A 27,207-nucleotide genomic window follows, 5' to 3' on the forward strand; every position below is an offset into this window, starting at 1 on the left:
GAATGGGCCGAATTGTGGTGTCTCTTCTACTTATTAGTGTGTTCGTCCTAATTGTAAAGCCAGAAAATCTTCAATCTGAGAATAATGCAGTTCCTGATGTGAAGATGGTGATGTATATTTTAGTAATTTTATTTTCATTAGGAAATTGTAAGGAAGTTATATTTTTATGACCCTTAGGCATTATCCCACCATTGACGCAAAAGGGTAAAGTACATGTAGTGTGAATAAGCTCATACTGGGGGGGGGGGGGGGGGGTGTAAAGAAGCATGCCGCACTGAATAGCAATGTATTTGCCAACCTCTCTCAAGTTTACCGTAATTTGCACACAATTCGCTCAAAAACATATTCCGTTCTGAAGGAATCCACGACGCGTTGAAGTAGCTGATTAGGTACCTCCGATTCTGCTTGATATTCCGCCAAGAGTTTTACACTGAGTGCTTCAGACTTTCACAACATTTCCGTCCCAGCATTAAAATACCAAACTAGGCGACTATTTATAGCGGTATTTGGAAATATACTTTTGCCTGAGAACGAATCATGTGTGCGCATACTTGGCAAGACGCAGCAGAAAAGAACATTCTGGCGCTTGCAGAGCAGGACGCAATAGAGGGCCTCGGAAATTTCGAGTAACTGGGTTTATTTAACGTGCACTAGACATCGCACTTTTCCTCCGCCGAACAGCTTCCGCCACAACCGCCATTCGATCAGGCGCCCTTGGCTTCAGCAGTCGAGTGCCTTTAGCAGTTTAGTTTAAATGGCCAGCAGCAAATGAATGCTTCAGCCTACAAAGACCCCATCTGGTCATGCTGCTGAGCAGTATGTGTACAACTCTGACGCAATGTGCGACTTTAATTTGGCATGTAATTCGGAGTGATGTAAAGTCTACCTGGTGCTTCAGTGAAGCTTGTCACTAATGTATGGAAAATCATTTGCCGAAATAGGATGACAGTTGCATATAGGGATACAAGTGCTACCAGGCATACAAAACAGAGGTGATAACCAGGTGGCTAACTATACCATTCCAATTTTAAACTTCAAACAGTTATAGATACGTAACTGGCTGCAGTTCTTTATTTTTGTTTTTAAATAATACCTTAGGTTTCATTTACAGGATGCAATGCAACCTTAGCCTGGTGCGTTAATTTAAAGATAGCGATCCTTTTCTTCACCCTTCCTTCTTGGTCTGTTTAGCGCTGCATGAAACTTCGACCTTCTCAGACGGAGCTCCCTGAGCTGATAGGCAGAGTACCGAGAGTGGCACAACTTCATTCTTGTGACATGCACTGCTTGTGTTTTCCTAGAGGGGCGGCCTGGAAAGGTAGGCGAGTCACCACGCACTTCAAGTCCCTGGTCCGAGTGCGCACAAGAAATGGGACTGTGTAGTGGAACGTAGAATACCCGCCTCGCATACAAGAGGGCCATGGCTCAAATCCTGAGGCCACGCAATTCCCCACCGGATAAAATGACCGCGTGTCTATGGAATTGCATAAATAGGTTTGGGGTATGACCTGATGCCAGTGAACACCTCCGGCAACTCACTCCCTCGACAGAACGGGAGTTGGCAGTAACTAGCCGCTACCTCTCATGATTATTCCGAAAGAAACCCGTTCCTAGGTCACTTGCGGCAGTGGAGAAACTGGCCACGGCAGCTATCATACCTATGACGCAGCGGGGAGGGCTCAGAGTTTTCTGGCTCCACTGGACAAACCGCCATTGGAAACTGACCGTGGGAACGTTTAACGCTAGAACCCTAGCTTTTAAGGCTAGTTTAGCAGTTCTGTTAGGTGAACCAGAGGGCATGAAAAGGGATGTCATAGAGCTTAGGTAGGTTAGGAGACCGCATGAGGCATTTACTCTACTGGAGGACGGGCATGTACTGTGTTATCGAGGTTTACTGGAGTGGCGGCAAATAAGTTTCCTTGTGAAAAAGTATATAGTTTGTAATATAGACTAACTTTAAAACAATAATGAGAGGGTGGCAAGCATCCTAATTATGCCCAATAAGCGATATACACTGAAGATTTTACAGGCCTACGCACCCACATGTCATGATGACGAAGATGTACAATTGGCAATGTGGAAAGGAAAGACGCAGTATGCTGTAATAATGTGCGACTTCAATGCCAAGGTAGGGAAAAAGCTGGCAGGAGACCAGGCACTAGGCGACTATGGCACTGGTTCTAGGAATAACAGGGAGGAGTTACTAGTTGAGTTTGCAGAGGGCAATAAGTAAGAATCATGAACACCTTCTTCAAGAAACGGAAGAATTTTGGGGAATAAATCTTCGTACGAACTGGCAAGAAAAAATATATGCCGCCATCGGGAACCGCACTTTTATCCTTCCGAATCCCAAGTGAGTGCACACTACACTCCCATCAGGGCTGGGGATAAGCAGACCGTAATTGTCGTCATCTAGCATGACTATCACAGAAGCGATGACAATGACAATACAGCTAGTTTATAATGATGACAGTAGCTCTATGTAGTGATGATTACGATGATTGTATGAGTGCCAGTGACGATGCACGTAGTGTAAATATTCTGCAAGTTGGGCTTTGCCATTTTTCCTCTTATGCATTCTTAGGTCTAGTTCTGTAATGAGAGTGAAATAGAAGCGATGTTTCGTATTCTTATTCATGGATATCTCTCTTCTAGTATAAACATGTCGTATATTTATTATCTTTTCGACAGTTTGTGAACACTTCAAAGCCAATATGGACATATAATACAACTGCAGTTACTGTCCTCTGCAAAGTGGACTTGATGCAGAAAATAACGCAAAGATATATATTATTTAACAGGTCTTACTTCCAGACCGAATGGTAAGATAATTCCAATCCATCTTTTATAAGAGATTTTGAGTCAAACAGTCATTACAATGCTATGTTATTTTTTCGTTAGGAGCAGTGAAATGATGCACGGATATTTTGACGAATACAATATAAATAGGATGAGAGTTGGACCGGCAGGTGAGGAAGAATATTTTTGTTTGTGACAACTGTAAATCTGTATACTATATCATCATCATCATCATCATCATCATCATCATTTATTATACCCTTAAAGGTCCCGGGTGGGGTATTACATAAGGGGGGGGGGAGGTAACACATAAAGATAACAATCGTTCATGGTCTAAACATAGTTACAAAAAGTCAAAATGCTCAAATACATCAATTCAAATGAAGGAGGCTTTGCAAATAAAAAGGAAGAGGAAACAATCGGCTATGAAGCGAAATGACATGTCAAGCGTTCTTTAAATCTAGTAGGGTCACGTTCGGTTATAATGTGTTACAACTACGATAAAATTGGGAATTTTACTGAGTGCTTCACAGAACACTTTCAAGGATCCCGAAATCTAGACAGCGCTAATGAGAAAAAAATATATATTTGCGAAAACAAACTGTGTAGCTTGCCAGAAATAATATGCTGCAAACAGCTGCTATATTGCGTTTAACGAAAGAAACAACACCGCTAAAATATTTGACGGAACACACAGAAAGACGAACGGGACAGGCGTTGACTCCAACTATGTTTATTGAAAGGTACCTGTGTACATATATAGCCCGAAGGCGGTGGACGCCTGCGCATGTACTTAAAGGTAGGACGGAAAAACTCAAACTGAAAAAACCCCTCAGGTAAAACCTTTCATGAGGCAACGTCTTGTGCTGACCTTAAACCTGGCACCTTCGCCAAACAGAAATTCCTGCTCTGCTACTATGTGTCGTGAATTTTATTTTTCTCTACCCCTGTGAAACATTTCCAGTGGCTTAGCTCAGCTATGCCTGGTTATACGTAGCGAGAAATGAGCATGATCACGTGGTCAGTCATGCAACGGCCCTTCACGGCCTTCGGCCGTCTACAGCTTTTTGCTCCAGTCTTTCAATAGGTCCAGGACATGCCGCTGTTTCCGCTCCGCGACCTTGCGTCTGCACTTGGCGAGGCGCTGTCCTCCCTGCTCCGTCGTCTCCGCATTTATCTTGGCCCTACGCTGCTCGTTCTTCATTGCCTCAACGGCTAACTGTACGGCCACAACCTCGGGGTCCGACGATCAAGGTTCTCCCATTTGCTACTCCGCGGAGGGTCGGCCCCGCTCACTTTGTGTTTTATGGCAGTGATTACGCCACCGTATCATCCCTTCGCTTTAAATGACGCTGCGAACCCCCTACCTTGCGCACGCGAGACTCCTCGGTAACGCACACATGCACAGTAGAGCAGAAACTTCCTCGGTATGAGACAAGCGGCGTCTGCTCCGCGGTCAGCGCGGTGCACCATGGGTGCCCATGATGTCACTCGGCTCTTCGCGCATGCGCAGACGTGGCGAAGCGAGAGCTACAGCAAAACGGCGAGAATGCAGATAATGTAGCTCTCAGTAAAAACCAATGTCGAAACAGTTGGCCATGTTGGCGTTTTCATGGCGCCAATCTGCTAGGCAAAGTAAGGTACATGACTTGGCCCAATGAAGGATGTAGTTCGAAATGAGCGGATTAATCACCTCTCGCGTCCTTACTAGAGGCCGAATCTATGCCGACCTTCCTGGGCGTCTGAGCGCTTTGCAGCGGTCTCGCACTACACAAACAGCGCATTTTCTAGTGCTGCAGGACATTATCGGAGTGTTTCTTCTTTTCGAAACGTGACATGGCATCGTCTTGTTCAATGCCCGACACTTCCCATCGGGACTAACCACCCAACTGCGAAGAAAAAAAGAGTAATTAGCGTGTTCTTGGGCATGGGTGCATAACAAAGTGTTTTTGCGCCCTAATATGAGGGAGGGGGGTTGCCGCAGCTGACAGATTGTTCCTTGAAATACCTTTTCTATTTAAATTGTCAGTTCTCACGCATTTTTGAAAGTGTTCGTTGGAACATCGGTAACACGTTGTTTATTTTATAAGGTGGGAAAATTCATGATGGTACGTTGAGATATAGTTTTTCTTCACAGGTTTTTATACATTTTATTCTTCAAAAGGAGATAAGGCCGCAGAGATATATGAAAACGAGGATGATGATTTAGTTTTCATTTTGCAATTATAGACAAAGGTAGCTTTAGCACGAACTATTGTTTGATGTTGATGACAACCAAACAATTCGTTGCTTTTCTCTGTGAAGAAAGGTAAAGGAAGAAAAGGTATAATTCCGTCTTACAACGCAATTTTTCTCCTACAACTTTCAACCTGAATAGCGGCATAGAAATTCCTTTTTGCATTTTAACTGCAATTAAATCAGCGTGACTGCTGTTGGATATTTATAAATATTCAAAAAAGGAAGGACCCGTTAAACACTGCAGCTCATGTCATAACGACTTAGGTAAGCATCTTGATTCTGTCGTACATATTTTACACCACCATCATGGAATCCGGAAGTGGCCTCTCGTCTGACACCTTAAGACTTCCATGCAGCAGAGCAGTTTAAGAATTAGCAGCATTGGGTATTTGCTATATTTTCGTTGTCATCTTATTTCACACTGCAGTTGCTGTCAGCAGCGACTGTTGATGAACAATAGCTAGATATGCCTGGTGAGGACACCCACAACAACCCTTGTCATCAGTCAGCCCAGAGCATGCCACTCCGGAAAACCGGTCTACAATCAACCGAAGCAGCCATCGCCTTAAGGTTACCAGCGGAGCAAGGAATATTTCCAGCCTACAGTCGAACTCCCATGGAAGCCTCGACATCTATGATGGCTCAATGAGCAGCGTCCGTAGATGTTGTTCACCAGCCCACCTTACTGATTTTCAGCAGCAGATCAGATCCAGAAAAGTGGCTGGAACAAAACAAGCAAGTGGCAGCATTCAAGCGTTGATACGATGCGCATGAATCAGGAATCCTTCTTTGCAGTGGAGGGCCTATCTCGTACGTGGTACGAAAACCACGATACATCCTTAACAACTTGGGGGCCAATCAAAAAAGCTCTTGAAGTTATTTCTCAGCATCATCAGGAAGGAGAGAACCAAACTGCTTCTTCAGTCCGACCTCCAGCTCTCCAACGAGTACCTAGTCGCCTACATTAAGAGAACGAACCCCTTCTTTTCGTGCCGACCCTAATAAATTGGGGGCCAATCAAAAAAAGCCCTTGAGTTATTTGTCAGCATTATCAGGAAGGAGAGAGCCGACCTGCTCTTTCAGTCCGAGCTCCAGCTCGCCAAAGAGTACATAGTCACCTACGTTAGGATAACGAATCCCTTCTTTTCGTGCCGACCCTGCCATGCTTGAGATAAGCAAGGTGCAGCTTTTAATGCAAAGGGTCAAGGACCTTTTATGTTTAATTCTGAAAGAACACATAAAACATCATTGCTACCTGCATCATCAAGCGATGACTATGGAAAGAAACCTTGACTCATGTGCACGCCAATGCAACCGCACTACCCAGGCCTCCCCTATTTACACCGATATAGACTCGCTGGGAAGTAAAAGCCTCGGAAAATCATACGTGCAATTGTGCGGTAAGGACTGCGTTGAATATTACCAGTATCCAAAAAGCCCCAATTAGTGACTTGCTAGGGCATTGTCCATGATAAAATGCAGCACGCGATGCGACCCTACCTTTGTCTGTCACTGTACAGGAACCAGAAGACGGTAGCTAAGTTATCACATTACGCAGCCTGCCTCCACCACTCGAGACTTCAAGCCCTCGACCTTTCTAACATGTTCCTGAATCTCGCACCTTGGTGCCCGCTTCCAAACCCTACGAACGACTCTAACGCACCAGGAAATATGATACAATTGGAAGACTTCGAAGAACGGCCCGCTGTGCTTTTACTACAGTGAGTGAGCTAGCGTCCTACCTCATTGTCAATACAGATGAATGGACCTCCGTGGTTTGCCATTGACGCCTCCAACCCCAACCTTAACTTTCTCTCCCCATTGCCGTTCACAGGCCCGCTTTGCGTCGCCCAGTTTAAGTTGAATGCGAGGCAAGTCATCTAGCTCCAACAGGTAAACTAGTGAAAGCTACTTAGGAGGTCAGATAGCTAAACGGCAAGCTAATGACGAATATCTACCCACGGCTAGTGACGATGCTGTGACAGTTACGCCGCCGCCGCCATGTGAAGTGGCAACAGTGTGCCACGGTCGCATCAGTACTCGACGGAGACAAGATTGGAGACAAATTGTCCGCATCTGCGGTTGCTACATTACCTATGCATACATATTCGTCTAACACTTCAAGAGTGTCACTACGTATTGTAAACTTCTGTTCGTTCCCTAGGCTGTTGAATGCAGAGAAAAATGTTTTGCAATTTTCTAGGTCACATAAAAATTTTGCTGCTACTAGTAACAAGCGACCATTCAGGATTTTATTTTACCACTACAATCTGTACTATCTCGCAAACTTTAAATTATCGTCCGGTCGCTTTACTTGATTGAGGTACGTCTTCAAGAATTTGACATTACTTTAGTTAAGGCTGTTCGGAATTTTATAGGTCTAGGCAGGAAATTCCACTGGAGTTCGAAGATGAGGGAAGAGCATGGCAGCTTGGGTTTGCATGCACGTTGTATCGAATTCAGGGGTAGTAGTATTAACGATTAGCTGCCAATGTCAACCATTACGTTAAGACATTACGCAGGCGCCAGCGATGCAAAGGGCCCTGATGAGACATTCCGGGCTGCTCAACCCCATACCAGCCTCGAATTTAGCCGTTTAAAAAGAGGAATAGACCTCCTGCACCCTGTTCCAATTTCCTCAAAGGGTAACAAAGATCGTTGTGGCTACTAATTATATTCTGCGCAACTCCGAAGCAAAACACCTGCCTAGTAGTAATGTGCTCCTGGAGTAAAGAGAAACAGCTTTTACGACGAAGCACAAGCAAGCCATTCTGAATTACATCCAAACGACCCATGAAAGGACAACTGCCAATCACACGCAGTCGAAGAGACTCATAGAATACAATCATTGCAGACATGATTGTCACGCACGTCATCGCTGAAAATAACTGGGACACTATTGTGCCCTAGGTGATCTTTGCCTAAAATACCGACGTCGAGGAGACTACCGGCGTGACGCCATTGTATCTTGCGTATAGCAGGGGCCTACGACTACTCGCGACGTGACGCTGCCATATGAGACAGAGGAGGATAGCACCGACGGTCCCGCCTACCTCAACCGCGCAGAGGATGCCTGATGACTTCCCAGGTTTTACATGAATACTGGAAACAAACAGGCGCCCGAAACCACACCCTACGATGACGTGACGCTGAGCACGAGCCGGAAGACCAAATTTTAGTATGGATAACCATTCGTCGCTGCAGACTAAGTGGAAATCTTTACAGCGGCACTTTGGCTCATACAATATTTTCTGCTACAACTGACAACTGGACCACGAAGTAATCCCCGGTGGTACATCACAGGACATCACAGGGCAGCTGCCTGCTGGCAAAGATCGTGCGTATTGTTCGCTGTAAACCCTAATAATCGCAGAGAACGCCGAATAATGTAACTTTATTATTTATGTGTATCCCTCACCGGCGATACTAGAACATCAAGGCGACGACTTTAAATAGAGAGTAATACTACGACACTCAAATCCCTTTTTCTTGCTGCTGGTTGCCGTCGACGTGCGGGCTTATCACTTTGTATGTGATGCACAGCATTATGTCCATGTTGTTTGTTTATTAAGGCGAAAACCTTTCTTCACTAGCTCATAAACTTGACCTCGACTCACAATGGGAATACTACTCCTCTAATCAGCAGCCTAGGGCGCTAAGCAACTACCCCGCGCCGGGCACTTGAGAGAGGTAAATTAATTCTATTTGCATTGCGTTCCTGCCGTCTCCAAGGCAACGTAGGACGTAGGGGCGCGACAAAGATGGATTTAGCCACGTCTTCAGATGGGAGAGCGACCAGCTACAGCCACAATTCGAACACTACCGCACGCCATTCACTGGCAGTTATGAAGGCGAAGCTGCGAAACCTGAGCTCAATATAGCCTCATATAGCTGCCAACGGGCTTTGGCCTTTTTGCTTCTAAGGGCTTGTAATACCTCACAGATGTTTTACAAGTAGTTTCATAGAAAATATTCCTTAAGTAGTTTTAGGGTTCGCCATGCCGCAAAGCAGTTGACAGGAAATCGTTAAGTACTCAGTCGACCAAACAACCTACTTCTAGTACTATTGCCAGTGTAGGATCGATTACCAAACACTATAATACTTTTAAATGGTTAAATAATTCACCAGTTATCCCAGAAATACGAGCTATAGCGGGCAAACGTAATCCGCAGACATCCATGGGCTTGATAGAAACTCCAGAATGGATGTAGTGATCAAGTTGGTTTATTGGATGCTGCTAATCGGAAGGCTGGGGGGGGGGGGGGGGGCGACGCTGCCAGCTATGCTTATAAGCGCTATCCACATCTGACGTGGTACATGCTGAGCTGTATGAATAATAGCGGCATCATTTGTTTTGGAGGCTTCCAAAGCACCAGTACACCAGAAAGCAGTGCCAGTGTCGACAGACTGAGGTCCCAAAAGCAACGTATACGTACACTAAGTCCGTGTTGTTTTCCTTCCGTCCTTGTACAAGTCGCGCTGTTCTTCAGAAAACGTACACTAAGTTTTTGGAGTTATGAAGTTACCACACATTCTGGTAGGTGTCGGTCGCTGACCAATATAGCTGTAAACAAAGCCAAAGAAGCAATTGAAGCAATTTAAACGGGTTACGGTAGCGTGCACAAGAGCGGCGAATGTAGTTTGCAAGGTGCGGGAGAGAAGTAGAAAGGGATCGACTGACGAATAGCTAGATGTTGACCCAGTGTTAGGCCCAGGCACCGCATGGCGATGGCATTTAGGATCAATGTGGTGCCAAGAACAATGCGCATCAAATAGACTAAGGCAGCATGGGTGGGAAAAACGTACATAAGACGAGGAGTGTCGGTTTACGACAAGGTCACTGGAAAATGTTGAAGACAGAACGTTGTAAGCGTTTCCCGCCGGAACGTCGTTGCAGAGTCAGCATGGATGAGCGGCATCAAAACAGGAGCTTGCGGATAGACTGTGGCAGACACTCGGATACTTTCTAGCGAATCACATGCTGAAAGTTCGAAGCCTGGTGAGATGGAAGCCCCTGAACATAGCGAATAAGGGACGGTTTTGTTCCACCTCCCTCTTGCCACCCTAATAGCCTTCTGTACCATGGATACTCCAAATCTGGCGGACGCAATCTACTGCCCCGCATTGAGACTTTCATAAGTCGCAATTCTGGTGCCGTATTTTTTAGTAAACAGTAGTGTGTTCAAAGCGGATAATATAAAACTTCCTCACTATTCCATCTCCGCTATTTTTGTTGCGTGAAAACCTACTCCTCTATTTATGTCTACTTCTGCACCGAAAGCGAAAAACGTGCCCCCTGTACACTTTGCTTCGGCTTTTGTTTATATGTTGCCCTCGTCCTCCCACTTCCAAGCGTTTGGCCGGCTTGAGGGAAACAGCAATGTAAACCAATCATGCATCGCTGCTGAAAAACATGGTGTTTGTAGCTACTGACAAAGTGACACTGTATGTTGCTCTCGTGTCCTAGCCTCCTGCTACGCCTCCGAATTTAAAAGATTTTAGTTTACAGTACTTTGTTCTTCCCCAAGAAAAATCTCGATGAAACATCCGCATGGGCTAGATCGTGAGCTGATTTCGAGGTAGTGTAGTCACTTCTGCATTTTATTGGCCACAAGGATAGATTTCACCTTGTTTTTGGGGGCATATGCATACCATGGAAACGCCTTCGAACGAATGAAGTTAGGACAAGCTGCAGCTCCTCGGTACCTGCGCCGACAACGCCTTCATACAGAGCGTTATTGGGTTTTACCTATTATATTAATCTTCACGCCATGCCGTTCCTGTGTGCAGGACAATTTACATACGTGCCAGCATGATGAGCCTCGTAGTCAGCCGTCTCCGATGCTTCCAAGCAACCTTATGATTAACGGCATCTCACTCGGTCGATTTAGACCACCGAGTCACCGAGGAATCTTGTCACTGCTTCATACGCACTGCGCACAGCTTTTCACTCGGATCTATATTCCGGCTTTGCCCAGGTTGTACCGAAAATTAAAATATAGTTATGAAATTCTAATCAAAGTTGCTTGAAAGTTGCCTGACGTTCCGTCATATAGCTCTAACGTTAATGAAGCATTCAAAATAGACATTGCACTAATGTTGCCTTGAATATTATAATAATGTTGTATAGTCTTTTATGTTGCATTGAAAATATTATTTTAGTATTAAAACATATGATATTCCAATGTTTTATTCTAAGCGTTAAAATAATATTTGCATCATAGCTATAAAGCAACACAGCACATATATTTCAAACCCTAAGTCCCAGTACTTTTGCCCTTTTTCTTCCAGTGACCATGCTTTTTAATAACACTTCTTTACAACTAGAGCTTTGAAACGATGCCAGATGTAGAATGCAAGCACAGCCCTAATATTTTGTGAGAATGATTTGATTATTATCCATTCACGAATATGACACGTTGCACGCCCGTCCTTGGCTTTATGATATTTGTTCAAATGTGAGATTAGGAGTGTGCTCTATTATGGAGTTGTACTGCATTGTGTCGTGAGCATGCTGCGTACCACGGAAAACTGTGGGTCTTTACAAACGCGTGCGAAGCTATTCTACATTTTCAGGAATGTTACATTTATGTAGCATATACATTAGATTTATATTGTTCAATCGTTTATCGACACACTATGCCAACTTAGTATATAACAGTGCTAAAGCATTAGAAAAAGGGATATTAACAACATCAAAAAAAGTTCGGCTCAAACAAAAATGTAATATTGATCTAATATTTCGGTGCACCTGGGCGCGTTTCATTTTTAACATCCATTCACACTTTAAATTGTTTACAAAATATCTTGAACAATCAAGCGTCCTCTAGGTCATTTAATCAGTGAATTGTTTCTGGGACCTCTGACATCCCTCGCTGGTGTCCGCAAATGCATCAAGTACATATCGGTGTTTACCTCCTGAACCAATGTTATCCGCCATGTTTGCTATCTTCATGTATTACCAAATGGTTTACACTATAATCAGGATTGAATAAATAACGAATCTGAGCAGTAGCGACAGCCGTACCGCTAGAGCACAGCACAAGATCCTCGCGTTCGTTGTCAAAGATACCAGTTTTGCAGTTCTGAATCAGGCTTTAATTTCTGTGCAAAAAAATTACTAAAAATACTTGCAGCTAAACTTTGTACAGAACAAACTGGATGCTACGATTCACAATATAACGACTAGATAAGAGTAATTCACATAGGCATATGTAAAACCACGGAATGATCAACAAAGCAGTCGCGACTATACTACGCTTCCCCGGGAGCTTCACCTCCCAAGCATATTTTATGAGTATATCGGAGTGAAGGCTTCACATCTGTGAGATTACTCATTCGAGCTCTGTCACACTGAGAGAAAACATGTACTAGTGTGTAATGAAAAACGCTACAAACCAGATCCAACTCTTAGTTTTCGAAATGGAACGAATGGTGGCTAATTACCCAATACTATGGGGACCGGGGCTGAGCATGTGGTCTTTTTATGAAAGCTTCATATCAAGATGCCTTCAGTGTCCAAATAAAGATCATCCTTACTCTCATTCTTAAGCACTGTTTTTTTTCTTCATATATTGCTAAGCAGCTAAACTAACATTTTTCGGCCTCATTTTTTTGGCCGAGGTACATTCGTGATGTGTGTTCTTTTTTTTGGCTATTTATAGTTCCAAACACCTTGTTTACTTTAAAACTGAACTCTGTCACCCAGTGCGTGAATACAGGTAGAATCTGTTAAATGTTTTAGAGCATTGAGATCAGGTAAGACCGCCAATAGCCAGAACGCATGTTCAGTAATCAGGAAAGCATAACTTCCATGCTAGCAAAGTTAAAAATAACATTCACAGTTTTTCGAAATCATTATTCGTGTTTTCTTTATTTCTCATCTTCAGCAAGCGAACATGTGTATGGCACTGAAACTTTGCTGTTCGCGTCTCAAACGCAAACCTGTGGAGTATTTAGTGTGAATCTATATGATGGTAAGTACTAACTGCCATTTCTTGTTTCTATAAGCAGAAGGACTGGTAACTTTTTAAAATCTTGTTAACGTGTGTTGTAACAACCACTTAATAGTGGTTGTTTCAGTCACGCATTCCGGCAAACTAAATTCTTTAAGATAAAAATCTGCGAAAAAATGTTGTTTATCATCGCCAAAATAAAGAAATATATAAAGCACACAGTCTGCCACAATAGATCAAACATCAAACATGCATTATCCCAGAATATGTTTAGACCACCAGCAAACTTTTGAAGAGAAGGCAATACAGTGATTTCGTTCTAAAGAGATCTGAATAAAATTGTAAACCATGTAGACTAGCGCGTTCTACATAGGTTTGTAAGCTAAATGGAGTAAGACGGAGATTCTACCACGTTGACAAAAAACGAGCGCAAGTGAGAACAAACTTGGAGAGATGGCAAGGATGTATGCGAAGATTAATAAGGTGAGTTCGTGTTGAAAACATCAGTTGCAGCAGCGCCTTGTCTATGTTTATTTATTTGTTTCGTCCTGTTTAGTTTGCGCCATGTATCTACTGATATGATGTACCAACTAGGCCAACAGTCGATTCTTCTGAAGTAAAGGAAACACAAGCGAAGGTTCCGCCTAACTGGCGAGTACAAGCATTTGCAAGCAACCTAAAAAAACATATGAAAGCAGCAAATATTCACAGCTTAGGAAAAGATAAAAGCAATGTCGATATTAAATTTTCATTTGTACTAACATTAGTCATCACTGAGACGAAGGGACCTATTGAAATAACGCTTATGAAAGAATGTCTCCTACAGGTTTCTTCATATAAACACAATAATTAGTGATGTGCGAAGTTTTCTCTATATATATATAATATTTAATCACTAAATATTGTGGGAGGTAGCATAATAAAGCATTTAAGCGCAGCAGGACAGTTTAGCACATAACATAGTAATTGTGGATGAGGTATTTGGCAGACCGCAAACCGCAGGGGAATAAATCTACCTAAATATGGCTAACATCACAGTTTATTTTTATAAAAATGTTAAAGCAAAATTCACAATATTGCTTTCCCCAATCATGACTTACACACCTTCAATACGGTAAAATAAGATCAGTTGCTGGGCTAGGTGGAGCATATCAACTAAAAGGATAGGTTCCACGGCGCTAACAAAGACAAAAACACCACTAGACATTGCCAGGAGTTAGCGCCCATCCTGTCCGTGTCCATCTATGTATTCGTCTCTGGTAGCGCAGTCAAACCTTTCATTTTAGTGTAGGTAATAAATAGGAACACATAATTAGAAAAAAATGACACAAAATTAAAAGCCTTTGAGGGAGTGTCTCAAGCAATAATGGCAGCTGCGTGGGGTGCCATTGAAGCTAAGAGTATTGCTAATACTGCTGGATATCAAAACCACGAATGTAATATTTTAGGTCTTGTAGAAACATAATTATGCAGGAGACTAAGCAAGCAGATAACATCCTCTGGATTGACTTGTAAACACTCCTGCGGCATCTGAAGATATAAAACGGCAAAGAAGTAAAAAAGCAGAAATATCTTAATATTTTGCTTTCTTTTTTTCATTTACGAAACGCATTGTGAAGCAAGAAATACGGCCACCGCAGCCTTGCCTGAACTATAACGTTCGACCTGATAGTAAGACTTTACTAAAGTTCTTTACAGGGTTTTTTCTCTGCAGGATAGGGGAAGGTCTTCGTAGTTTTTAGAGGTTAAGAACTTTGGGTTAGGCTGCACAATGCGGATGTCGCACTGGGGTCAAGGAGGCGAGGCTGTTCAAAAGGAAAGCTAGACGTTGAATTGAAACATCATAATAGTACTGTTTGATGAAAATAACAGTAAAAATATAAGGCATCTTTTCATGTAGGAGGCCATTGCGCGCAGATTTATAAAAAATGGCTGGTTACCGTACAATAATAAAGGAATCAAGTGATATGGAGGTGAGCTGAAATGCTGTGGGGAAGGATGAAATCGTCAGTAGGCGAAGAGCACATAACTACCAGTCTGGTGTTGAGGCGAAACTCTTAGAGAAACGGCGGGAGCACCTGGCAGGAGTTCGCTGCATTATGACGTCGCGGCTACTGTTCAAGAATCCATCAGTCCTTCAGTGGGCGTAGACCAAACTTCTCCAGTGCCAGCGTAGAGGTTGACTTTCGGCATTGAGTTTGAAACAGTCACAAAAAATAAGAGCAATGATCTTGTCACTGCCCCAAATACCACGCGTAGGCTTAGAAAGCTTGCCGATAAAAAATGGACAGTGGTTTGTGATTATCCCATAACGCTACTGTCGGCACGGAAAGTTTTTTTTTCTTCAGAATAGGCTGAATACAATGCAGAGAATCAAGACAGAAACCTAAGGACGTTCGAAAAATTGGTGGAATTATGATGCAATCGTTCTGTAGGCGCTATAACAGGAAATGTTAATCTGCTATTGAAAGGGGCAGAAAATATTAATATAATTCATAAGCGGACAATGAAGCCAATGGCTATTTGCCGAAACCTCTGCATGATAACACAACGAACAATAGCGCATTTACAAGACAAGTCTCTTACAGTCTGAAACTCAAAGTAAGCTGGCTTTACATAATCAGATACCTTGCTGATGCAAGATATTTCGATGCGAGAGACGTGTAATCACAATTCTCAAGTGTATATAACATGCGCAGAGAGGAACCAGAGCCAAACGTTTGGGAGCTCACCATCACATTACCACGATATACATTTGAAGGGTGCATGAGCTCCGATCTTGATGGTTTAACGTGACAGCGTTAACCGCTTCCATCTGTGGGTATTGTGATGTTATATATGGGCCCAGGTCCGTTCAGGAGCTCTGGGCAGGTAGCAGAGCAGGTTCACAGACACACGGACGTTTTTCTTTTCTTGACCAATTAACGTAACTGGCAACAGACATGCATACAGCCTAGCTTATCCTAATAGGATATGTCCCAACACAAAACCGTCCTACTTCTGGTTTTCCGCTCGTGGACTAGATGCCGGTGCAGGCGAGTCCGCCGGTGCTCCGTTCACGCCAGTCGCCCGAGGACTCGGTAGCGCGGCAGGCCACGCTCCGGCGTCTGTGTCCGGCGTCTGCTTCACAGTCCGGGGTACTGCGGTGTACCGCGGGGTACCGCGTCACGCCCGGGTACTGCAAAGTGCGGCACCAGTACGGCAGCACAAGTGTGGCGGCCAGGCACGATGGAGCTGGGCAGTACCAGACCCCGGACCAGGTGCCCGGCAGGTGCTGGCGAGCCGGCCTTGTACGCCAGGCCCAGGACGATGAACTCCGCCGCCAGCGACGCCCAGGAACGTCCGACCCGTTCGCTTGTCGGAACAAACTCACGCGCACTGGCCCGCCCCGCACGCGGCCACACTTCACTTCCTTTCGAGCCACCCGCACACTCGCCACAATCACCATCATCACAACCTCCCCCCGTTCCAAGACAGTTTCTTGCAATTGTTCTGGCGCCGGGAGGGGGGAGACGTGGCGGGGAATAAATGCACAAACTACACAAATAACCACAAAGCAGAAACACACAAAAATTCGTCACAATCCACACACCATTCACAATCCACAATGCAACACACGAGTTCGTTTTTTTTTTTTTCTAAATCCCGTTCCAGTCAGCAAAACACACTACTACACCTTTCACACCCGGCTCATGTAATCGGCACCAACGTTATCGCTCCCTTTTATATAGTCTATGCTGAAGTTGTATTCCTGGAGGAATGAACTCCACCGCAACACTCGATTGTTCATATGCTTCACGGATTGCAGGTACTGGAGCGGCTGGTGATCAGATTGGATGGTGAAATGTTTGCCATACACATAAATATGAAACTTCTGCACTGCCCAGACAAGAGCTAGACATTCTCGCTCAATCGTTGAATAGCGTGTTTCTCGGGGCAGCAGATTGCGTCTAGCGTAGGCAACTGGATGTAAAATACTATTGTTGCCCGTTTGCACCATCATCACATCTGGGCCGACTTTTCCGGTTATAATACAGTTTCTGTTCCTGACGTGCTCGTGCTAGTTGTTCGTGAGCAATCTGGCACGTATCCTCCAAACGGTTTCTGAGCTCGACGAGGTAGGTGTACGTTGACCGAGTATCTCCATCGATATGCTGATTGGTCCAGAGCTCCTTCAGTACTGTTAGTGGTCCTCGCACATGACGGCCGTAAATCAACTCAAAAGGAGAAAACCCAAGGCTTGCTTGTGGAACTTCTCGGTATGCAAACAGTAACGGTGCCAGATACCGATCCCAAGACCTAGGTTTTTCTTGGCACATCCTCTTCAGCATAGTTTTCAATGTTCCATTGAACTTCTCCACAAGACCATTTGCCATGGCATGGTAAGGTGATGTCTTCAGAAGCTTGATGGAAAGAAGACGACCAACTTCACTCATGAGCTCTGAGGTGAACGTGGCTCCTTGATCGGTCACCATTTCTTTCGGTATGCCAATGCGGGAAAACATCTCAACGAGCGCTTCAGCAACATGCACAGCATCAATAGCTGGAAGGGCGACGGCGTCTGGGTACCGTGTTGCGAAGTCAATCAAGGTGAGCACATATCGGTTTTCTTTATCAGCCGTAGGTGACAAAGGTCCTATGAGATCGACGGCCACTCGTTCGAAAGGAGTGGTAATCAGTGGCATGTTGCCTAAAGGGGCAATGCCAACTTTGCCTTTCGGTGTTGTTCTCTGACACTTATCACATGACTTAACGAATCTTTAACATCTCCATGTATGTCAGGCCAATAAAAGTCCTGAAGTATACGATCAGTAGTACGTCTGATCCCTTGATGTCCGGCCATAATACTTTCATGTGCTATTTGTAAGACTGATTGCCGGAGTTTTTGTGGAACAACAACCTGCTTGAAGATCCTTCCCGATGTCATACAGTAATATCGATAAAGAATATCCTCTTCTTCACAAAAATGGTACGAATTACCTTTACCTGATCGGAATTCCTTATCTACCTTAAGGAATAGCCGTTTTAAGGATACATCTTTCTGCTGCTCTTCTGCTAACTGGTCCTTTGTCATGTCACAGAGAAGAATGGGTGGCACGCACAGCGGTGTTTTCTTTTCTGTTGGCTTGGCCAAGGCTGCAACACATCGTCTAAAATTCACAGGTCGCTCCTGTTCTCGGGAATCTTGCGAGGTATGAAGCTCTAGGCTGCTTGAGGTCATCCAGTCGTGATTGGGATCATCTGGGGCCCTGACACCTGGTATATTCCCAAGCACGAGATCATACAAGGGCCGCTTCATGCAAAGCGCGGTCACCTCGCCTTTGAAATATGGCGTGTCCACTGGTACTCTTGCCAACGGTAACTGGGTTACCGTACCATTGACAAGTACTATCCTCTCGGTCTGCCCTGTGAAGCAGTTCTTTGGGACCAAACCCCGGCGGAAAATAACAACATTACTACCAGTGTCTCGAAGCACGCACACTTGTTTCCCCATCACAAACCCTTCTACAATGGGCATTCTTCCTGTTGAATTCTGAGGTGCGTCTTTACTGACCTGCGCCCAACTGCTAGAGTCGGATGGGCTCCGGGCCGTATGCCAGTCAAGATGATCAGCACGTTTGGGAGCCTGAATTGCAGAGCATGCGGCACTCTGTTCTTCCTCTTGGTGTCGATTCCTGCAGTTTTCGGCCTTGTGTCCGACCTTTCCACACGAGTTGCACTTGAGCACCGGTCTAGTGGACGTGCGGCAATCGGAAGCCCGATGTCCTGGACGATTGCATAACATACACCGCAACTGGGGTTTATTCGGCAGGCTGACGGAACTCTTGGTATGAGGTTTCTCTTCGTCAGGGACTTTACCGATGTTCGAATAGTTCTGAGCTTCCAAGTATCGATCGGTTGCGTCTGCTATGATGTCGAGTGTCTTGCACTCCCGTTCTTTCAGAAACACAACGAGTTTCGGGTGGCAACACCGCAGGAACTGTTCACCGATCACATGATCGCGCAGGTCTTCAAATGTCTTGGGAACACTCGCCATTTCGATCCAATGGTCGAAGTAACCCGAAAGCCTGGCGGCTAACTGCCTTCCCGTCTCGCCATCTTCTGCTCGAGCTTTTCGAAATTTCTGACGGTAACCTTGAGCCGTGAATTTAAAGCGCTGCAGAAGGGCCTTTTTGACCTTTTTGACCTTTTGATAATCTAATGAATCTGCAGCTGACATCCTGCCGATCATGGTCAAGGCTTCCCCAGTTAGGCACATACTTACGGCCATCGCCCATTTATCTTGAGGCCAGTTCTGTCCCACTGCCACACGCTCAAACCGTTGCAAATAGGCATGCAGGTCATCTCGTCGCTCGTCAAATAGGGGTAGCAGTTTTTGAGGGTTGAAAAGCTGTACTTGTGGCGCTGACACTATGGGCTCGATATCATCTGTCGTGTTGCTCCTCGCTCCTTCTTGGAGTCTGAGTTTCAATTCCAAGATTTCTTTCTCTCTCTCCGCGGCTATGCGACTTTGCTCTCTTTCAGCAGCACGTTCGGCCCTTTGCTCCGCGCGTTCCTTATCTATCCAGTCTCTCAGCTCGGAGCCTGAGAAACCCAGCTGAGCGCCCAACGCAGCTAGACGCTCTAGGTCCATCTTTGCTCAAACGTCGCGATGCGTGTGAACCCGTCCTCGACTCTCTGCCCTGTCTCTGAATTATTAGTTCCTTGAATCTACTAATTTCTAGGATCCTGGCAGGCTCGCCAAATTGTGATGTTATATATGGGCCCAGGTCCGTTCAGGAGCTCTGGGCAGGTAGCAGAGCAGGTTCACAGACACACGGACGTTTTTCTTTTCTTGACCAATTAACGTAACTGGCAACAGACATGCATACAGCCTAGCTTATCCTAATAGGATATGTCCCAACACAAAACCGTCCTACTTCTGGTTTTCCGCTCGTGGACTAGATGCCGGTGCAGGCGAGTCCGCCGGTGCTCCGTTCACGCCAGTCGCCCGAGGACTCGGTAGCGCGGCAGGCCACGCTCCGGCGTCTGTGTCCGGCGTCTGCTTCACAGTCCGGGGTACTGCGGTGTACCGCGGGGTACCGCGTCACGCCCGAGTACTGCAAAGTGCGGCACCAGTACGGCAGCACAAGTGTGGCGGCCAGGCACGATGGAGCTGGGCAGTACCAGACCCCGGACCAGGTACCCGGCAGGTGCTGGCGAGCCGGCCTTGTACGCCAGGCCCAGGACGATGAACTCCGCCGCCAGCGACGCCCAGGAACGTCCGACCCGTTCGCTTGTCGGAACAAACTCACGCGCACTGGCCCGCCCCGCACGCGGCCACACTTCACTTCCTTTCGAGCCACCCGCACACTCGGCACAATCACCATCATCACAGGTATACCTGTGGAGTGTTGTCCATGAGCTTGCGCTCTCAAGCTCAATACCCCATGAATCGTTGAGCCTTTACGCTACCTAAAATATACTACTTAGCCTGGTCATCGCCATCCTCATGCCACACCTTACTAACCCACTGAGGGGCAGAGGCATTTTCTCATCCCTCCAATTTATGCTGTCCTATGTAACTCGCAGCCATTTCTTCGTTCAAATTCATAACATATTCAACCTACCTACTATTATGCCGCCCTTTCCTTTCTTGTGTTCCCTTCGAATCAACTCTGGCACCCTATGGACTTTTGGTTATTTTGTATTCGCTTTAGAAGACCTACCCGCGCCACTTCTTTTGCTATATTGCCGTTAGCAAGAAGTCATTTATGTTATTTATAACAAATTTATTTACATAAACACTGCCACCTTGGTTAGGTCAAAGCCTGTAGGGCTCTAAATATAGCAATGAATAAAACAATTGCAATAGCATAAAATAAAGCAATTAACAAATCTTCCATAGGGCACTGATATGTCACTTGCTAAGATAATAACTTATCCAACAAAAAACCCATCACCTTATGCGAAACGTCAGCCGTTATGGAGTTCTGTCGCATTAAATGTCCGGGTAGCAATATTCCGTCCTCTCACCGCTACGAACAGAGGGTTCGCGCCCCGTCCCCTCTAGGCGAACTGCACTGTAGTCGACGGAAGCTTTCAACTGTCTCCTCTTCCAGCGGAAATGCGCCTGCTTATATAGGTCAGGAATTTGCTGCCACTTGAGCTGTCCAATTTGGAGGCAGCAGTTAGAAGCAACCCAAGTGGTCTAACAGTGGGCTGTTTGTCAGCCGCTTTATATCTACAGCGGTGCGAGAAGGAGATGAGGGGGTGCTACAAACCTTTTTGCAGGGGGCTATGGCTCCTCAGAGCCCAGCTTCTATAGACTTGTCCAAAGCGGAATCCTCCTTCCGCTTCGCCACTGCTGGCGGCGCATCACCGTTGCTGGTAATGGAGTGTTTGAAGTTTGACGTCGGGCATCCGCCGTCTACCTGCTTGGCGTCTGTCATCCAACTGTGGAGCAGCCGAAACAACCTCAGCTGCACCTCGATTATGACAGCTCTCCCGCCGCCGGAAGAGGTCCCGAAAGGAGCCATACCTCCTAAGTGCCATCTGAAGCAGCCATATCAAATGTACCGTTCGCCGACCCCGGATGCTGCAGGCAGATGTACAGACGTAGGGTATTAGGGATGATGTCTGCATAATACCTCCACTCTGCAACCACTCGAAAATATCCCCCTCCTGATTTGTGCCGGTTAACCAAGCAAGCATTAAATTAGTCCGTAAGAGTTCTCTCTCTTTATGGCCACTTGTCGGGGTTAAGGCAGGAAGAGCTGCGAGAAGAACTGCACGGGCGATTTATTGGCACCACTCGTTTAAAATTTTCATGCATACTTTAGTGTGCCAAAACCGCAGCTGACGTTGCGTTAGGCAGACATAGGGTCGATAAGGTTTCAAAAAGTAGTATTCCAGGTAAACATAAATTATACCACTAAAATAAGCATAGCATAACCTCGAGCGAATAATTAGAATGCATCTGAAAATGAAAACATTATATGGCAAGAAAGTATACCTTTTTTAGTCCTGAAATATAGGCTGTGAGGAGCATCTGAAGCGGTGTATAAAGCCTCTGCTAAGCCCATCAGCATTCCCGTTTTCACAGCTCTTGCGGTAACTAATGTTAAAATTTTCAGTAGGTAGTGGTCAATAGACAGCGGTCACCCTCCATTCCCAATCGTGAGCTAGCAAAGTCGCATTAAATGCTTTGGATCCCCCTAAACAGGCACACTCCTCCGAGGCGCTTAACTACCTGCTTACGGATAACACAAATTGCGCTTCACCATTCTCATCGTTTTGGCTCACAAATGCACCCATACCTCTCTCACATGCGTCGTACTGAAGAATGAAAGCCTCTTGTTTCCTAGCGTCCTATTTCAACTTTATTACTTTCTCTTATTAAACTGTCCGTAGCGGACTCGCCATCTCCTAAATTCCTGGGATACAATGTTATATACCCATTCAACCCGACAAAGCCGCGTATGTCGAACTTGGCTCCGAGACTGGAATAATCGTTTATGGCAGCGTTCTTGGAGTCGAAAATTCTGCCGCAGCCCGTCCCGATCGCATCAGCAAGATACTCAAACCCTGCTCTTCCGAGCTGGTGCTTGCATGCATGGGAAGGCAACTCCGTTACTCACAGCCTGTTTAATATATCGCACAAATGACACCGGCGATCCTCCTTGCAATAGGAAAATACTGAAATGTCGTCGAGTTATGTTGGCGCGTAAGCCTCTCTCCCTGTCAACACACAATCTATTAGCGGAGAGAAGGAAAAAACGTGTTTTTGAGTTCGAATTTTCAGGTAAGATGAAGATTCATTACATTCGGGGCACTGTTGACCGTTTCCACTCATTCCTCCAAGTAAGGTATGTGGTAAAGTTCATCCTGGCGTATGTAACCTTCAGTGGGCAATTCAAGTAAACTATGTATCTGCTTAGATGGAAGTTCCGGGATGGTGTCATTGAGGAAATTAAGAAATCGTGCTGTGCCTCGCACCGACCTGGCCCCATTGGTGTCCCGATGACATAGTTGCTATACGTATTTAGCGCGTGTACAGCACGGCGAGCATAGGACTTAACGACACCCCAACCCTACTGACGTCCTGCGGCCCAGTGCAGGACAGCAGGACCAAAAAATGCTACGCCTGTTACGTAGTTAGGTCGATTGAGTACCATACGCGAAATGTTTTCCACAAATGAAATTTGACTGAGACGACCAAGTGAAATCAACACCACGAGAATGTTTTGCATTTTCCACGCGATGTGATCGGCGCCGGCGGCGGCCGCTACGGGATGATAATCCCGTAGCGGCCAGTCCCCCTTATGCTCATGACCAATTTTTATGAGGGCAGCAGCCACAACTACGGGATTCCGTACCCGCTTCCTACGAGAAATTGCAGGTTTCGAATTCGCTTCGGACTGAAGGCTTTTCTTCCTGTGGTGTTCACAGGCATTTTGCAGGATTTGTGATAGGATTTCACCGTTTCTGTGCCTCGAAAGGTGGACAGGGTGCACCAGTGTTGAGCTACTCTTTTAAGGCACGATAATTTGATCACAAACCAGCCATGTCTGGTGTCTTATGCAGGCGTAGAAAATGTTCATCAGACGAATTATAGGTCATACAGAGAATACATAGCATGCAAATAGAGAAAGCAGTTAACTAACGTCTGGCGCATATGCAATGAAACGTTCAAAGTTGGCGCACAGCTGATTCCAGCCGAACTAACGCTCAATTAGATTCTCACACATTTCAGCAACTAAACATATTTTCACGTTGGATGAGACGTGTGGTGGTGCATTCTGACGAACGGCACATTTATCCATAGTGAACGAAATGGCTATATGCTGTTTCATGCAAGACGAAACCAATCGGCATATTGGGAAACCCTTCCTAAATTATTTCTTTCTTTTACAGTATTACAATAATACAATGTTACAATTTTACAATATTTACAATATTTAAAGCACGTATGACGGACTCAATAGCATGCCCCGAGCAAAATCTTGTTCTGCAACATACTTCCCTATCAACTGTTGTCTTCTAAAATCAGCGTATATTTGCTAATTATTGGTATCAAATATTAACCAGCTGCGGCAGGTAAAACCGATGAGGGTAGACGTAATTCTGAGCGTTTGCTTCTACAAGAACGTTTTTTGATCTCTCGATAACGTAGCGATGTAGCGATTGGTCTAAGTGTCTTTTTTATAAAATTCGCACCTTCATAACGTTAGAAATGAGAGCAAAATGTCTGCTTCATATTCCCGACTGATGTCTCGGAAAGATATTCAGGTCGATGTTGTAAACAAGCTGCATTCATAGAATACATAGCCTCGTAACCGAAAAGCGTTGTGACATAGTTAACACTTGCTGCGTAACAGCCGCAATGAAGTGAGTCTCAACAGCTGTCAAACAGGGTTCACGACAAAATAATATATTGTTATGGTGTAATAAGAAAGGGGTGTTTGTTTTTAGTGCGGAGGCAGCGGGATAATAAGAAAGGGGTGTTTGTTTTTAGTGCGGAGGCAGCGGGACAAGCACCCAGACACCCACGCTTCTTCCTCCTCTTCTGCAACACCATCGTAATCCTTCATCGTCGTCAGTAACATTAAAATATGTCCATGGTATCGGAATCGACGACGCAACAATTAATGTTAACTATATTTGCTGCTTTGAGAGGGCAGGTTTGGTGAACCAACATTTTTGGTGCATGGCCCCTTTTCACAATCTCTTCCCCCAGAATAGCCGAGCACCAGGTCAGGGAAATATTGGAGCAATTGGAAAACGGTAGTTACCCGGCGGCACCGGGTATCGTGGCTGCTACCTCCCGAATGCGGGGTGCATGCCCCTCCACACGGCCACCGCATTCTTGCCACACTCACAACACAGCCCTTGCAGGACGCGCGGCAGCGATAATATCCTGCCGCAAGTTCGCTGCTCGGCGTTGCTCGGCGTTCTGCAGTCCTATATACTAAACCTGGGAGTCTATCCTCAAATTTTATTTTAAATGCTTCTATTTTGCTGACAAACCGTTTGCAGCTATTACCTAAAGCATACAGTTGCAATAATTTTGCATATTATAAAGAAAGGTAAAAAACACAAGCGTGTTATACTTATTTTCGTATTTTTGTTTCAGGAACTCCCATATGGTACGAACTGCGTTTGAGGGATCCTGAAAACACACAGGAACTTTTCATTAATCCTTGCATACAATATTTTCGAAATATTACCCATACGAGTTACCAAATTTACTCTGAAGAATGCCGCAGCGTATTCCCACTCAAGAAGTCACCATAAATTTCAATACGTTTTGCCGGACACTTGCCAAAGCTTTTAAATGAACCTGCTAAACTGCGAATGGAAGTGATGCTGCTTTTCTGAGGACCCATTGTTTCATTTTGCCCATTGTTTCGTTTGTGTTTTGTCATCCTAATTTAATTCTGATGTCTTAAGTAATAAAATCCAATCTCCAAAATTTAAACCACACATTATGCAGCTATTTATTTATCTACCAATATTCGCAATTTACATTTTGACCCTGTGCATTTAGACTGCTTAGGCACAATTAAGATTGCGGAAAATTTAAACACGGGAATTTTTCATGCATGCACACGTAGGGTTTGCAATATAAATCGAGGAGTTGATTTTGTACAGTTATTAGCAAGCTGCCTTTTTGGTATAAGTGGACATGTGCAGTATTTCTAGGGCACTTTCGGGTTTCTGAAAAACTTTACAATTTAATTGTTGGATATATCTTGTTAGGAGGAAGAGGGTAAATTAAAAATCTACATTTTGATTTAATAAAGCTAGGCTTGAACTACAATTCACTACGAAAATTGTGACAAATATTTTTTATAATATGCTTAGCAAGGCTTGCTTCTGGGCTAGCAGGTTCATATTTTCAAGGCGGAATCGTTATAGCGGACACCAGAAGCAGTCGTCCTGTTGTGTTCCGCAGGAGAGTGTTACGCCTGAGAAGACGTCTACAAAGGAACGCAGGCCGAAATTTGTTGGATCTGCAGACCTACCCAACCAACCTGCGCTAGAGGGAGAGCACCAATATATTACCCGTACCTGTTTTACACGACACAGAAAAAATGCGGAGGGCCCTATTTCCTGACACCGATCTCACTGGCACCCCATCAACGGTGTACCTGGTTGATAGCAGTAGTAGAGGCAGATATGTATGTCGCAGCGCCATAGTATACTGCCACAGCTATGGCGAAATGCTTGGGGACAGCATTGTACGATGGGATAATGGGAATTTTGCCAGAGGCCTGTAAGCCATCAGACACAGATAGTAATTGGAATAAATCTGAGGGCATCGCTAAGTCATTTCCTAGTGTAGAAAAATGCGATGTGGTTAACGTAAATAGAAAAAGTGAAGGCCTATAAGTGAAGGCCAAAGGCAAAGCCGGTTAACGCAGTAGAGGTACGAATAAAAAACTGTTGTTGCATCGTAATTTGCCCGGAGACGAAGGTAGCAAAGATGGAGCTCCTCAAGATTCAAGAAGACCTTGAGGATCTGCAAATTGCAGGATCCCTAAGACTATCCGGCAGGGTAAAATAAATTATGTTTCAAAATTGGAGGGTAAGTGAAATAGAACAGATGAAGACATTGATTGGAGATATTGTGTTGAAGCTCGCTGATGGTGTCACTCATTGATATCTACAATTTTTCGACTGGATGTTTTTGGCACTGTTGTTTGTTTTGTTTTGTTTCCGAAGTGGGCAAGCTGTCATGATAAAAAAAAAAAGGTGATTGAACTGAATTTATCATCTTGAACCTTTGATTTTTTCCTTGCTTGTACGGGCAACAGCGCAGACTTTAGTCCTAGGTGTTGAATTCCTTAACGTGTTTCTGTGTTATGTGCGAAGAGCAGCACTGTGTTATTTTCAATGTGGGTATGAGATTTCTTTATATAATATCAAAATATCAAAGTCGCGTTTAAATTTTTTAAATTGGTGCAATATTCGACTTTTGGCAATCTCACCGAAAGAATATCACACTAATGCACTAAATAAAATGTTGACAACGGTAGGTATCCACGCCCAAGTTTCTTTAGGTGGTATGGTAAAATGCGCAACCAAGAGGAAGACTTGTGGAGCGCTGAAATGAGTTCTGTTTTCAGCTGACGTCCGCGAAGCAAAGAAAATACTCGGCATTGCTTTTGACAACAAGCCCATTCATAGCTCTTAGAATGTAATAACTTTAGCGTTCGGCTACGCTTAAAT

General features: G+C 44.9%; 1 protein-coding gene across 1 annotated transcript; it reads left to right on the forward strand.

The window, feature by feature from the left end:
- LOC146176724 (uncharacterized) lies at nucleotides 1-25,437 on the forward strand. The gene is made up of 5 exons (XM_084582936.1): nucleotides 1-107; nucleotides 2,692-2,822; nucleotides 2,902-2,969; nucleotides 12,928-13,014; nucleotides 25,109-25,437. The coding sequence occupies exons 1-5, from the start codon at nucleotides 3-5 to the stop codon at nucleotides 25,267-25,269; spliced, it is 552 nt and encodes a 183-aa protein (XP_084439062.1). The 5' UTR covers nucleotides 1-2; the 3' UTR covers nucleotides 25,270-25,437.
- Nucleotides 25,438-27,207: the final 1,770 nt, after the last annotated feature.

The sequence above is a fragment of the Amblyomma maculatum genome, chromosome 10, assembly GCF_055883805.1.
Source record: "Amblyomma maculatum isolate TAMU_Amacu chromosome 10, ASM5588380v1, whole genome shotgun sequence".
Classification (NCBI taxonomy): domain Eukaryota; kingdom Metazoa; phylum Arthropoda; class Arachnida; order Ixodida; family Ixodidae; genus Amblyomma; species Amblyomma maculatum.